This window comes from Trichomonas vaginalis, chromosome III (assembly GCF_026262505.1).
Source record: "Trichomonas vaginalis G3 chromosome III, whole genome shotgun sequence".
NCBI classification, from domain to species: Eukaryota; Parabasalia; order Trichomonadida; family Trichomonadidae; genus Trichomonas; species Trichomonas vaginalis.
Window position 1 is genome coordinate 4,263,790 of NC_067205.1, and position 13,846 is coordinate 4,277,635.

General features: G+C 34.7%; 10 protein-coding genes across 10 annotated transcripts, besides 1 other annotated feature; 5 read left to right on the top strand and 5 right to left on the bottom strand.

The window, feature by feature from the left end:
• Window positions 1-446: 446 nt before the first annotated feature.
• TVAGG3_0639340 (uncharacterized protein) lies at window positions 447-752 on the top strand (the record flags this gene model as incomplete). Its single annotated transcript, XM_051241178.1, has 1 exon — window positions 447-752. The coding sequence occupies one exon, from the start codon at window positions 447-449 to the stop codon at window positions 750-752; it is 306 nt and encodes a 101-aa protein (XP_051087765.1).
• A 212-nt stretch (window positions 753-964) lies between these two features.
• Window positions 965-13,846: part of a mobile genetic element that runs on past the window's edge.
• On the bottom strand, window positions 4,628-5,083 carry TVAGG3_0639360 (uncharacterized protein; the record flags this gene model as incomplete). Its single annotated transcript, XM_051241179.1, has 1 exon — window positions 4,628-5,083. One exon carries the CDS (start codon window positions 5,081-5,083, stop codon window positions 4,628-4,630), a length of 456 nt encoding a protein of 151 aa, XP_051087766.1.
• On the top strand, window positions 5,562-5,936 carry TVAGG3_0639370 (uncharacterized protein; the record flags this gene model as incomplete). Its single annotated transcript, XM_051241180.1, has 1 exon — window positions 5,562-5,936. The coding sequence occupies one exon, from the start codon at window positions 5,562-5,564 to the stop codon at window positions 5,934-5,936; it is 375 nt and encodes a 124-aa protein (XP_051087767.1).
• Window positions 6,712-7,493, top strand: TVAGG3_0639380 (organellar and viral DNA polymerase type B; the record flags this gene model as incomplete). Its single annotated transcript, XM_051241181.1, has 1 exon — window positions 6,712-7,493. A coding segment is annotated over one exon (782 nt), but the record flags the coding sequence as incomplete, so codon positions are not given.
• On the top strand, window positions 7,841-8,251 carry TVAGG3_0639390 (uncharacterized protein; the record flags this gene model as incomplete). The annotated part of the gene is made up of 1 exon (XM_051241182.1): window positions 7,841-8,251. The coding sequence occupies one exon, from the start codon at window positions 7,841-7,843 to the stop codon at window positions 8,249-8,251; it is 411 nt and encodes a 136-aa protein (XP_051087769.1).
• Window positions 8,333-8,884, bottom strand: TVAGG3_0639400 (integrase core domain containing protein family; the record flags this gene model as incomplete). The annotated part of the gene is made up of 1 exon (XM_051241183.1): window positions 8,333-8,884. The coding sequence occupies one exon, from the start codon at window positions 8,882-8,884 to the stop codon at window positions 8,333-8,335; it is 552 nt and encodes a 183-aa protein (XP_051087770.1).
• On the bottom strand, window positions 9,811-10,648 carry TVAGG3_0639410 (keratin-associated protein family; the record flags this gene model as incomplete). The annotated part of the gene is made up of 1 exon (XM_051241184.1): window positions 9,811-10,648. A coding segment is annotated over one exon (838 nt), but the record flags the coding sequence as incomplete, so codon positions are not given.
• On the bottom strand, window positions 11,059-11,887 carry TVAGG3_0639420 (uncharacterized protein; the record flags this gene model as incomplete). The annotated part of the gene is made up of 1 exon (XM_051241185.1): window positions 11,059-11,887. A coding segment is annotated over one exon (829 nt), but the record flags the coding sequence as incomplete, so codon positions are not given.
• Window positions 12,017-12,970, bottom strand: TVAGG3_0639430 (organellar and viral DNA polymerase type B; the record flags this gene model as incomplete). Its single annotated transcript, XM_051241186.1, has 1 exon — window positions 12,017-12,970. A coding segment is annotated over one exon (954 nt), but the record flags the coding sequence as incomplete, so codon positions are not given.
• TVAGG3_0639440 (uncharacterized protein) lies at window positions 13,201-13,764 on the top strand (the record flags this gene model as incomplete). The annotated part of the gene is made up of 1 exon (XM_051241187.1): window positions 13,201-13,764. The coding sequence occupies one exon, from the start codon at window positions 13,201-13,203 to the stop codon at window positions 13,762-13,764; it is 564 nt and encodes a 187-aa protein (XP_051087774.1).

A 13,846-nucleotide genomic window follows, 5' to 3' on the forward strand; every position in this document is an offset into this window, starting at 1 on the left:
TAGGTTCCTGCATTCTCATGAGAGAGTTGCACCACCGAACGTTCTACTCCACCCTCACACATTCACATCCTAGTCCGACCAACTCTACTCTCTTCTAAACACTCTGCTGCTACGATTGCTGAGACTTCATCAGTTCACATTACATAATGCCTTCACATTATCCTGTCCCGGCACAACCCTCTCTCACACCCTCCTTAGGTTAAATAGCGATTTTAAGAAAACCCGCCTCCATATCTTCAGCAGTAAACAAGAAACTTCATTCAATAACTACGTTAACATTGAACATAACGAATATTAACACCAAGTGGACAAAGTTAAAGAGTTCTTGCACCACAGCTTCTTCGTTAGCTTGAAAATAGTGTTTATCTGAACCATCCACAGACCTTCGAAACTTCACTATATGTTTAAATTATCAGCGTATAGATTCTTATTAGCATCTTTTGCTCATGTTACGCCTCTACATTCAATGCGTTATTTTGACTCTCAATAGCGACGACCTCAGCTATAGTGCCCATTTAAAGGCTCAGTTATCAGAGAATGCACTTTCTATAAGTTCTTGTGAAAGGGTGGTCTTCCCTTCCTTTACTCCATTACCTTTAACCCTTAACCTCAAACAACTCTTACTCATCTCTATTGCTCACTTAAGGCCCGCTAATGCCATTTCGGTCCTTCAACATAAACTAGATCCATGCGAACAAACTCTCACACTACACCTCTCAATTGATCATCTCCTTACTGAAAAGTCAGTCTAAAAATGTGTAATGGTATATTCTTTACTATTCAACAGTATCATTGAACAGGCAAGGGTGAAACCTTCTTGAACGTTAAGTTTCTGGATTGTATATTCCAAAGGTCGCCCAAACGATTAAATTGAAACCTCCTCAAGTCCGTGAACCGTTAATCTGTAGCATCTCACCACAGATCCTGTGTATATATGCTGTCTGAGTGCTCATCATTCCCTCAATATACCAATCCTGTTATCTTAATAGGAACAGACGAAGCCATGACATAAACTTCTTCACATCATCGACGCTTTTTCGTCCACCCTTCCATCCAATTTGGTCATTACTAATTTCAATAAATGTCTCCATGAGATACTCGTGCACCTCTTAACATTTGTCCTCTCCAAACATCTTTTGGAAACTCTACTCTCAATATCAAGTATACAAGTCCCTTGCTATAAGCACGGAAGGATTATAAGTGTCAAACAGGTCGAAGTCAGCAATGAGTTTCTATTTTCTGCCTCTTGTTTCATGTTATCTGACAACATACAATTCTTTTTCGACCACCTGAATGCATCTCGAAAATAAATTCTCTTGTTTATTGAGAGGTCATAAAGATTTCCATTCGGGGAAGTATACTTGTTCTCAAAACAATTTGTAGCAATTATGAACAAAATACTAACGTAGTCATACACGTTTTTAAATCAAACTCTTTCAATAAAGTCATTGCTCCGTATTGAACTATTAACAAAACCTTCTCTTAAAATTCTTACATTCTTGTTGCAGAAACGTGCTATATTTTTCTAAGTCGAAGTGGTTTTCAATCTATTCTGCTAACCTTTGATGAATCTATGTTTTTCATGAATGTATCTGCATCATGGATAAACTTACATGCTCAAAATGACAACCATTCTTTGTCATTTGCTAACAAAACACTGCTGTAGTAGTTGATATGGAAATACTTCTTCGTCCTGTTTGTAAGTTAAACATAGCAAGGAAATAGTTTAAGCTTTTATTATAACACTGTAAGAGTCTTTTATAATAATTGCCCGTCCTTTAAATAAAACCCAGTTATTTGCATGGTTCGTGAACCATTAAATGATGGGAGTTCCTTTTCCTTCTGTCATGTGTTTAAGAGATGAAGTATGTCTATTCATAACAGCTCGAATGAGCTGTAGGAAATAATACTAAGAACCGTCAGGCTCTTTCCAAAAAATTCGGGTTGCACAGTTCTGCTTGACCTCCGTAATGTTCTTTTCACTATCACTGAATCATTCTTCTCACTGTCATAACAGATGAAGTCTAACAAGCTTTATGAAAGCCGTCCTGTGCTACAGCTCAAAGTCAGCAAAGAAACGTGCTCACAGGAATGAAATTACAATTTAAGCTTCATGTTACTCTTTTGACCTCATGCTAGTTCTTCTTCAGTTGATACACAAATAACTTTTGGACCAATAGCAAAAATCTTTCAAATGGTCAAGGTTTGTTTATATAAATCAGTAGTATATGGTGAAAAGTTCTTCTCCATAAGAAATAGTTCGAAATATTGCAAGCTCCCACAAATGTTTTCATAACAATCCCATAGCGGGTTTTGTTCTATCATTAACGAACTCATTTTATCTTCCTCTCTTTGTATAAATCTTCATCTGGTCTCCAATTTACATTCCACACACCTCAATGAATTCTAGTATAGTTTTCGAATTGAAGTACTGTTGTCAATTGGTAATCTTTCATTTAGCATTGTAGTCGTCAACAAGAAGTAATGTCAATAGTTCTAACAGTTTTCGCCATCTTTGGTAATTATATTCCTTTATTTCATATGTCTTATCCATTGAAATAACCAATTGTAACATTAAATGCTATACCTGTTGAATCGAGAAATCTTCCTTAGACTTTACTTTGGAGGAAAGTCTCTAACACAGACATAAAAATCCCTTCTTCATGTGTCGTCAATGAGTTTCTTCACTATTACTCCAGCCTGAAGCAGAGCAATAACACGAACCAATTGTCCTCTGTCATAAGTGTTGCATTCTTTTGTTCAGTTTCATTGAAGATTTCCTGGTAGCGATTCAAAGATTTATAGGTAATGTCAAAAGATATTCCAGAAGAACTGACCGCTTCTCTTCTTATAAAACTTCTTTTCACCATTATCTTTCCAAAAGCTTTCTATAAGTGCTGGGTTTCCTGTTTGCTTAAGAGCTTCCAAAATGGCTTTCTGGTCATTTGTCAGTGTGCTTTCATCTCTATATGGTCTCTTTTTTGGTTTGCCTTTCTTTACATCTGACATCGTTAAGCCTTCATATTCTGTTAAATCATACATCTTTATTTCGGTAAGATTCTTTATGTTTGTCAAGAAGAAGTCATAGTGCATTTCAACAATACCTGCAGCATTTGCTTCTATCTCTGATATAAAGTTCTCCTTCAAGAGCTGATGTAGTAATGTTCCAATATTATTGAGGTTTAACGTAGAACATTCATACTTTCCACCAAGTTTATAACATACCATCCATCTCTGTTGCGAGTTTATTTTAATTTTCTCTAAGAGTCTCATGAAAACCTTACCGAAATGTTTGTGTAAGTAGTCTCTGTTTGGTTCATCTAAAGCTTCGATGTTAAAGTCAATGAGTCTATTGCCTGACTTCACATTTCTCTTCCTATTCTCTTCATCTTTCTTTAACCATCTCTCACCTTCTTTTGGTTTGTCGTCAATGGAACGAATGACATCGTTAGCTTTGCGAACTTGTTCTATAGCACTTTTAAACATCTCTCTTCTCTGTTGTTTCAGTGTGTCATCTCTCTTTCGTGTTTCACCAACGTTTGCATGGGCTACGCCCGCGCCGTCATGCGGCTTTGTTATGTCAAACATCTCTCTTCTTACTTCATGAGGTACAGCTCTTCTTGTTTCACCAACGTTTGCATTTGTTATGTCAAACATCTCTCTTCTTACTTCATGAGGTACTGAACGTCTATGATATAAGTCAATAGCAATGTCATTTAAAGGAAATGCTCTTGCATGGACTTCGTCCTCGCCGCGTTGCGGCTTTATGAACTCATGAATTCTATCATAACTTATTGCACCATTATAGTCTTTAATGAAGTCAGCGAGTGCTTTTTGTTTGTTGCGTAATGCTTTGCAACATCTATATTAGCTTCTGTAAGAAGTTGTTTTATTTCCGAGTGTTCTAACTTAGACAACTTCCGATACATCTTTAGTAGGAAATAAAAAAATATTTTTTGAAAAAATTAGATTAGATTTTTTTTAAGTTATTTTTCAAAATAATTTAATATTTTTATTTTAATGAAACACATGCAAGATTGCAAGTTCTTTTCATACAATGCTCTCGCTACTGCCATCAAGAATGAGTTCAATAATGCTTCAAACGTTAATGTTATCTTTAACAAGAAGTTTGTGAAAGAATCTAAGTTTGGTCAGTATGTCAGACCATTAGCTATCGTCATTGACCGCAAACGTTATACTTCACAAGGTTAGCAGTAGTTTTGAAACAAAAGGGTTTCTTCGTGAATGTCAAAGATACACACTATACTGTCATAAAGAACTCCAACATTGACTTCTTCAGTATTGCTATGAATCTTTCCGAACAGAAAGAATATAAGAAGGGTGAAACATCTGTGAAATATTATCCTTCATCTCTGAAGACAATAACGAACAAAGATGTTATACAAAGTTCTTACCAAAGGTTGAAGAAGCTTCAATTGACATTGACGAAGGAAGTGAAATGGTTGAAGAAATTGACCCTGAAGCTATTTAACCAAAAATATATTTTTGGTGAAGAGGTGAGATATCACCTAGCCGCTTTGCGGCTCTGACCCTTTGGGTCTCTTTTTTCACCTCATTCTCTCTTCGTTAATGTTGTCGTGACTTCTTCGTTAATGTTGTCGTGACTTCATTCTTCCTCTTTGAAGTTATCGAAATATTCTGTTATCTTTTCTTTCAGTAATGTTAAGTCTTCTTTGAATGTAAGTATTGTGCAACCTTTGATGTCATAGTGTGTTTGAGGAAGAGTATTTTTGACAATTTCCTTTATTTGCTCATTCGGTGTCATTGAAATCGGTAAGTTTTCACGATAGAACCAGTTTCTGTCAGATTTATATATCTTAGCTAAGTCGTAAAAGCTTTTGTTGTTTCTTCTGACTAAATGCAACATAACCATATCTCTATCTTCTTCTTTCTCCAACTCTTCAGTATAAATCATATACTTATAACTCTTTTCCTTTCCTTTTGGTACTGAACGTGGTATTCTTTTCTGTATGCTTTTGTCTTTGGATTCAATGACTTCATCTTTTGCTTGAAGTTTCTTTTCCATCTCTCCACGTTCTGCTTTATATAGTTCATCTAACATCATGAAAATATAACAAGCATAACGAGGTGAAGCCCACATTGCTACAGCATTTACTAAAAGTCTATGAACATAATAACCTTTCAAACCAGGTGCCAAATTCTTGCGATTTTCGTACGGAATCTCTTCCCTCGGTTTTCCGAGGAAGCAATCATATGAGGAAATTCTTCTAAAAGTTCTTTTGCCTGTTGGTTTTCAAACCAATGATATGCTTGCTTTGTAGAACGAAGAGCGTTCATTATACTTTGCATTTGATACATATCATCTTTGACTGAACGAATGAGTCTCAATTGTTTGTTATATTGTATGTATTCGTATTCTTCATTTATGGCTTCATGAACGATAGCAGTTGTTGTGTTCTCTAATGTTGACATTACTGTTCTTACATACAGGATAAAAAAATAAATAAAATAAAAACTAACTTTATTTTTTCTGAGATAAACACTATTTCTTCACAACATTAAATTTTATCCTGTATGAAATGACTTTAAAAAGATTATTGACTGACTTCGAATACTATCTCATTGACGCACTGACAGACCCTCAAAACTGTGTTGAAAGTTCTTTAAGCTTTAAGATTGAAGGTACGACGCATTTTGTCTTCACTTACGTATTGAAAGAATATGACCGTTATCATAACGAAGTGAATCAAACACTAATAAAATTTGTAGATAAAAAATTGGTTAACAATGAATATTTTAAACGTGAAGACCCAAACACTGCTGGAGATGATGAAGAATACAGACAAGTTATTGAAAAAAATAACGCAAGATTAGATGCAATAGAAAAGAAGTTTAATGAATGTCTTACAAACACGTATGAATATCTTATGCAGTGGGAAGCCAGATGGAAATAAATTTACGTCAAATATGCAATTTATAAAATCTTATGTCGACAGGCTACGTAGCACAGTGGTCTAAGGTGGTGTTATGGAGGGGTCAAGGTCTGTGGTTCGAACCGCGACAGCGCCGTATTTTCTTATTTTCTTTATTTGTCTTGTTTGTCGTGAATAAAAAGTGTCATAAAAGTGCTCTATCTTCCACGGGAATAAATAAAAAATTTACTTTATTTCTTCTTTATTTCTTTGTTCCCGTGGAAGAAGGGTTTTGCTGTTTTTTCTCAGCCGAAATCAATGATTTTTTCATTTTTGGAATCCTTAGCGAATGAGGAATCTTTTCTCTCGTGGAAGCTTTGACCAAAAATATATTATAGGTGAAGAGGTGAGATGTCACCTCTTTTTTCACCCTCGTGACTTTGTCATAACTTCTTCGTAAATGCTTTGTCATAACTTCTTCGTAAATGCTTTGTCATAACTTCTTCGTAAATGAGTGTAAATGACCAAAAATATATTATAGGTGAAGAGGTGACATCTCACCTGTTTTCTCACCTAATTTTCACCCTCATGACTTTGTCATAACTTCTTCGTAAATGCTTTGTCATAACTTCTTCGTAAATGCTTTGTCATAACTTCTTCGTAAATGAGTGTAAATGACCAAAAATATATTATAGGTGAAGAGGTGAGATGTCACCTCTTTTTTCACCTAATTTCTCACCCTCATGAATTTTCCCTTAAGATAGAAAAATAACGTTAGTTTTATTTTTATTTATTTTTTTATTTTGTATGTAAAGATATGATTTCAACAATCGGCACAACAACAATTCAAGCCGCGAACGGCGGGACTCTGTCCACAACAACTTCACCAAACTCGTTAGTCATGAATCCAACATCTATGTTAGTAGAGATGAAAAGCTTCATTCCTTCTTCATATACTTTCGAAACAAAAATCCAGAAGATAAAGCAAGAACTTTTAACAAGTAATTTAGACTGTAGTGCGAAAGATGAAACAAATGAACAGTATCTTTATGAAATGCAGGACATTATTGACCATTTACCTAAACTACCTGAAATTCAGCATCAAAAACTAACTATTCCTGAATTCGATGAAATAGAAGTGAAACCAACTGACTCAGTAGAAATAAAGAAGTTCATTCGAAAGGTAAACTATGAGTTTCTAGGATTTCATTGCAACCATAAGGTTATGGACAAAGATTGCGACATGGTATATAAGAATGTTTCTGACATATATAAATCCGGGGAGTTTAAGACCTACGATAACTTTGTTTCGTTAGTTGCTGAATGTGTATGGCAGATAAGAGATAAAGATAGAAGAGGTAAAATATGGAACGAACAGATAAGACCAACTGCTTTTGAGTTAAAGAAAACCATTGACGCCTTAGTTGTTTTAGCAGGTAAGGTTTCAGAATATAACGCAAAAATGAATCCGCAATGTTCTAAATGTAAAGCAGCAATTAGGAAATATAACTACTCCGTCAAAGAGATAGAAAGAATGCGAAACGACTATGCAGACTTAAAGAAAGAAGCAGAAAAGCCAGCAGAAAATAAAATGGACATGTTAGCATTTCTGAACAAAAACTATCCAACTGCTGACGATTTCCTTCTATCTGACGTCAAGAAGAAATATAAAGAAACTTTCGGCATTGTTAAAACTTTTGACATACTGACAGAAGAAATAGAAGCTACGAAATTGTTTAGGATTTCAAATATACATCGTACAATTCATGTAAAACGCTTGTGAAAAACTGGGGTGAGAAAACAGGTGAGAAAACGGGTGACATCTCACCTCTTCACCTATAATATATTTTTGCTTTAATTAAATGCTTTCCGGAAACGTCGATGAAAATCATATGGACAAATTATATGAAAAAATTAATAATGATTACCCCTCATTAACCAGGGAAATGACGGATTCTATAGTTCGTAAATTCGATGAAATACAGGATATGTGGTTCGACAGATTCGACATGAACGATAAGGAAAAGAGAAAGAACGATAACAATTTACTTACTAAAAGAATCCTAAAATCTAAAATAGGTGAAGCTTCAACATTTAACACAGTACATAACTTTTACACCGCTGTTTATATTTTCAATAATTTATTTAACGATGAACGAGAAAGAAAAAGTATGTTTAACGGAAGAAATGAATATGATTTTATCCTTTGTGCTGTTCGGGATGTTGACATGAAACTAAAGAAAATATTCTTATTACAAGATGACACGGTTGAAGATGAAGTCAATGAGTTTTTAAATCGTGATTTAAATGAAATTGATGAAGTTATGACCGAATGTTATAAAAAGTTCAAGAGGTGAAAAAAGAGGTGAGAAAACAGGTGAAATCTCACCTCTTCACCTAAATTATATTTTTGTCTGATTTACATCCAACGAAAAAGTTTAGAAGAATTTTCTTATTCTTTCTGGCATGTTTTTATCTTTCCAGTACTCCCGCTCTAATGGTCCCAGATGAGTTGGTTTAGATTCTCTCAAGTTCTTAGATGGTATAACATCTTCAACGCCTCCTTCATATCTTACTTTATAAGTGTCATCGTTTGTGTTATAGTCAAGTATTTCAATAACCACTCCTCGCTTTGCTTCGTCAATGGTTTCAGCAAGTTTGCCATTACTACTTTCGACTAATTTATGTCGAGGGTAAAATGCTATGGAGTCGTCAGCAGCTTTTATAAGATATCCATTACCTTGCGTAGAGTCTACGATATAATAATTTCGACTTAACCTTAAACGTTTCTTTGTCAATGGTTTGTCGTCAAGAACTACACGAACTTTTGTACCAGGAATGAGAGTAAATTGTGTTGAATTTCTGATATTTTGTGTTTGGCTTCGTTTCTTTTGTATATACTTTTCTTCTTGTTGTTGTGTCATTGAATTTGGTGTATGTCCTGTTGTAGAATGTGTTGAGGAATTATATACTTCGAGAAAATGTTTCATTGTTTCTTCGGTAAAGTCTCGCTCTTGATTTAAATCTCTGAGAGTCCTTATGAAGCGGTTAATGATACCGAGTATGTTATGGTTATGGTCTTCAGTAGTGTAGTGAGTTATGTTATGCTTAATGAGAAATTCTGTGATTTCGTTGCTGAGGTATGCACCGTCTTGGTCTGATGTTAAAATACTTGGGCTATGTTCTCTACAAACTTTTGTAAAACTCTTAACACTTCATGAGTTCCTTTATTTCTCATTATATACGCATATGCTTTACGAGTGTTAACATTTATGAAGATGAGGAATGGTTTATGTCCTCCTTTTCTGCTTTGAATGAGAGTGTCAAATTGGTATGCGTCAGGAGTGTTGGAGTAAATTGGTAAAAAGTAGTCGTAAGGATTTATTTTTGTTTGATGTACAACATTTTTGTCAAAGAACCTTTTCACTTCAGCTCTGTTAGTAAATCCCGAACTCTTTGCAGCTTCATTGAACTTCTTAAATGACCTCCATGGATGTTGTTCGAATACTTCTTTCAAGCTCATTTATGTAAAGTTAAAGATTTTAACCAACTCGTATCCAAGCGTGCATTGTTATATAAGGAGGCATATAATCTTTTCCATTACCTGCTGGGTCTGTAATACCAGCTACAACATGTGTATGATTTCCTGCAGTTCCACAGAAAATACCTGTGCTAACATCTTTGGGGTCAGTTGTGATATCATATCTATGCATTCCCTGTCTATCCGAACCCGCTGCAAGATTTGTATAACCTCTTTTTGTTATTGAATGTGAATGGTTTCCTTCCACAGATGTTCTTCCACTGAACCTATGCATATGTGAAGGAAGGTTTTCAATACCTATTTTCTTTGAACCTCCCATCTTCATTGACTGCGTATTAGTGTAGAATGGAAAACTGTCAACTATTTCATACCATCTACCACCAAATAAAGTGTTTGGATTTATTGGATTCATAGACGTATAAACAGCTCCTATAGGATATATTAAATCATATATGCTCATAACTCTATAAACATATTCTAAAGAACTTATGTCATTAAATACCATTTGGAATGTATCTCCCGGATGAAATGTTGCATTTGTTCCACTTTTATAATGTAATGTTAGTTCAATAGAATTATCCAAGAAAAATTCAAAAGTATCTGGTTGAAGACCTCTAACAAATTCAAATGGAGTTGCTGGTTCACCATTTATAATTTCTGTTGTAAATGTCATTGTATCTGGTTTCGAAAATTTCTTTGTTAGTTCTGCATCCACATAAGTTTTATCTGCTTTCTTGTCTAACATTGCTGGTAGTTCATATGCTTCAAAGTTTCTGGCATGATCTTCGGTATTCCTGCAACTCTTATCTAAATTGTTAAGAGTATCTTTTACGCTTGTACTCGGATTCTCTAAAGGTGCACTTGAACCAAGGTCAAAGTTCAATATTATGTCGTCTGCTCTAACAGTAGTGAAGGATTTATGTGTATGGTTCTTGTCTGCTTTCTTGTCATATAAATCTTGAGCAGTGAATTTAATATTATGTTCATCCTTCATGACATAAACATCTTTACATCTAATGTTTCTCATCGTCGTTATGTCGTCATCCGATGTTAAACCTTGTGGAAAGTTAGGAGGTTTACAATATAATGCAGCCGCGTGCGGCGGGGCTCCGCCCTCCCCACCAGTTTCTTCAACCGTTCCTTCAATACTTTCTATAGCAACAGTTGTGAAGGATTTATGTGTATGGTTCTTGTCTGCTTTCTTATCTAACATTGCTGGTAGTTCATGTGCTTCAAAGTTTCTGGCATGACTTTCAATGTTCCTGCAACTGTTATCTAAACTGTTAAGAGTATCTTTTACGCTTGTACTTGGATTTTCTAATGGTGCACTTGAACCAAGGTCAAAGTTCAATATTATGTCGTCTGCTCTAACAGTAGTGAAGGATTTATGTGTATGGTTCTTGTCAGCTTTACTGTCTAAAGAAGTTTGAAGTTCATTTATATCGGAGATGTTGTGTTTATGAGATTTCAAAACTTTGTTCGTTGCGTCAAGTTCAACTTTGTCAGCTTTACTTTTAATAGCATCTTCAAACGTTATTTTTGCCTTAACTCTTAACATAAATCTTGGTTCAACTAATACACCATTAACAGAGAAAGTAGAGGCATAAATTTCATCGTTATAACTAAATGCTTCTGGTGCTTTACCTGTGTCATACTGTACAGTACAGCTTATGTCATAACCTTTAGCACGAATGTATTTATATCTTCTTTCATTAACATTTTTTGTCTTCGCTTCATCACTTCGTGTTAAATATCCATGGTAGTCCGTTATAATCTGTTCGTCTGAAGTTATATAATGAACGTGGTTTTTATCTGCTTTTTCGGCTAATTTCTCATTAACATCATTCACTTCTAATTCAACTCTTCCGCCAGAACTCTTATTATCATTAATCTTTTTCATTAATTCGGTAATTACGTCATAAAGACTATATTCTGTTTTCGGTTTTGTAAATAATGAGTCAAAATTTCTTTTCATCATTACATCGCTGACATTAATGATATCACCAATTCCTTTTTCATTTATTCTCTTCATTAATTCTGCAATAATGACGAATATATAATCTGTTAATTTATTCTCTTCATCGAGGGTTATAGAATGTTTTGAAATTGAATCATTAACTCCTCTAAATAAATCAATAACTTCAGGATACACGTTTTTAATGTCTTGAATAACCCGACCAGTATCCTCGCCACTATGTGGCTCTGAGCCCGTTGGGCTCTGTTGTTCATGTTCTTCGTTCCCGTCGTTACGTGGTTTTATATCTCTAACCATCATCAACGCAGCCATAACCGGAGGGTTTGTTGCTACCTGTTCGAAAATCCGTCCGTTATGTATGGTATATCTAAATAATTTCTTTGTGTTTGTTAAAACATTTGAAACAAGTCTTTTAAAACCATCTACAAAATTTCCTGTTTCACCTAATGTTCTTGCAGCATTTACAAGCTCACCCATTCCCGCTTTTGACCCCAAAAACGTCCATATTGCATTTATTTCACTCTGTATAGTTGTCCATTCAGCGAAACTAACACCCGCATTCGCTAAGCTGAAAATGAAATTCAGTGGATCGAACTTAATTCCACCTTCTTTTTCAATTTCAACGAACTCACTAACATGAGATTTTAAATATTCTTTCGTTAAAATTGTTTTCCCCGATGTTATGTCATTAACGAAACTATCACCGTCAAAAGTTAACGAATTCAATTTCGTCGTTGATGCTTTTATTTCATACACCGCTTTATCGATAGTTTTTGGCTCACCTTCTTTAGAAGCATATGAAACATTAATGAATGAATTATATGTATTCGTGAATGAATTAAAATCAATGATTTTCATTAATGACGCCTTTAATGATTCATTAACTGTTGAATCCCTTAAAACAATTAATGAACTGTCATGGGCTTCGCCCTGGTCGCTTCGGTCTGAAAGACCTTCAGGACTCAAAGAGTCCGTTTGCGACTTTATGAAAGGTACACTGCAAACCGTCGAGTTTGGATCAAATGCTGTAGTTGGTGCAGGAATATTAATGATATAAGTCATTAAATCATTAAGTGACGTAAATAATGTTGTCGTTTTTGATTTAATTTCTTTAGCATCTGTTATATATGGTAATTTTATTTCTGTAGTTTCTGAATTAAAGATATTCGCTAAAATGTTTTGTAAACTGTTTTGAACAGCTGTGTAAACCGTTGAATTCGGAACTCTTACGATTTCACCATCCTTAATAAAAGGCATTGTACATGACGTAGTGCTTGGGTCAAATCTTTCGGGATTATAATTCAACATATATTCTAACGCTTCATATACAGACCTATAAACAGTTGTGTCGTTCTTCATGACAACTTCACCATTTACAATGAATGGCATAGTGCATGGAGTTAAAATAGGGTCAAACTTTTCATAGTCCTTCCATGTTATGTATTTCTCGGTATTTCCATCAGAAATAACAATATATTTGTCAGTAAGTGTGAGAGAGTATTGACCAAAATATAAACGTTTAGCTCTGTCAGCTTCATACGCATATGCAGCAATACTCATATTTTAATGAGAATAAAATGTTGTTCTATTTGCAAAGTACAGACCCAAACGAATACGGGACAGTAAAGCTACAAACAAACTTAGGTCTTCAGAATGAAGCGCTTGCTTTCAGAGTTGTTGACTTCAATACTATCGCTTCATTCGTTATAACAGATGAAACAGATTTCATGGAGCTTGAAATAGATGGAAAGAAGCACGAAATAAGATTTCACAATAATGTAGAATATAAGATGGAAACATTAGCTGGAGTGTTAAATGCGCTCATAAATACTACAATAAACAAGGAGAACGAAGAAAACTTAATGAATGTTAAACTTATTGCAGGAGTTTTGAAGTTCAGTTATGCGAAGGAGTTTAAGATAACACGAATGAGTCATAGAGTTCAATTGCTTCTGGGAGCATACCATATGACATGTCCTTTGAAAAGTGTTGACAAAACGATTGAGATGAAATCTGTTCCATACGTATGTTATGGTAATTGTTTATACGTTGAGTCAAAAATAGCTAATGTCACAGGTATTTCAGGAGTTAATAGTAAAGGTTCAGTAGAATATAAATCCTTCTGTTATGCAGTCAATTCAATGTTCATTCCAAACGTTCCTGTCATAGTAACTCATTTAGGTAAATGGGTTCGCATTAGTCCTCATAATTTGAAAGACATGCAATTCAGACTTGTTGACTTTCAAGGAGAGCCTGTAGAACTGAAGGCACCAGTGCGAATGACTGTTGAAGTTGACTTTTTAGAAAATATTAAATGCAACAGCTTACAAGAGAACTCAGAGCTAAAAATATAAAGTATGAATGTTATGTATTAGGTCATGAACTTTGGTTATTGCTGTTTGATGAAACAAATGAGTTAGTTATGTCAGTCAAGAG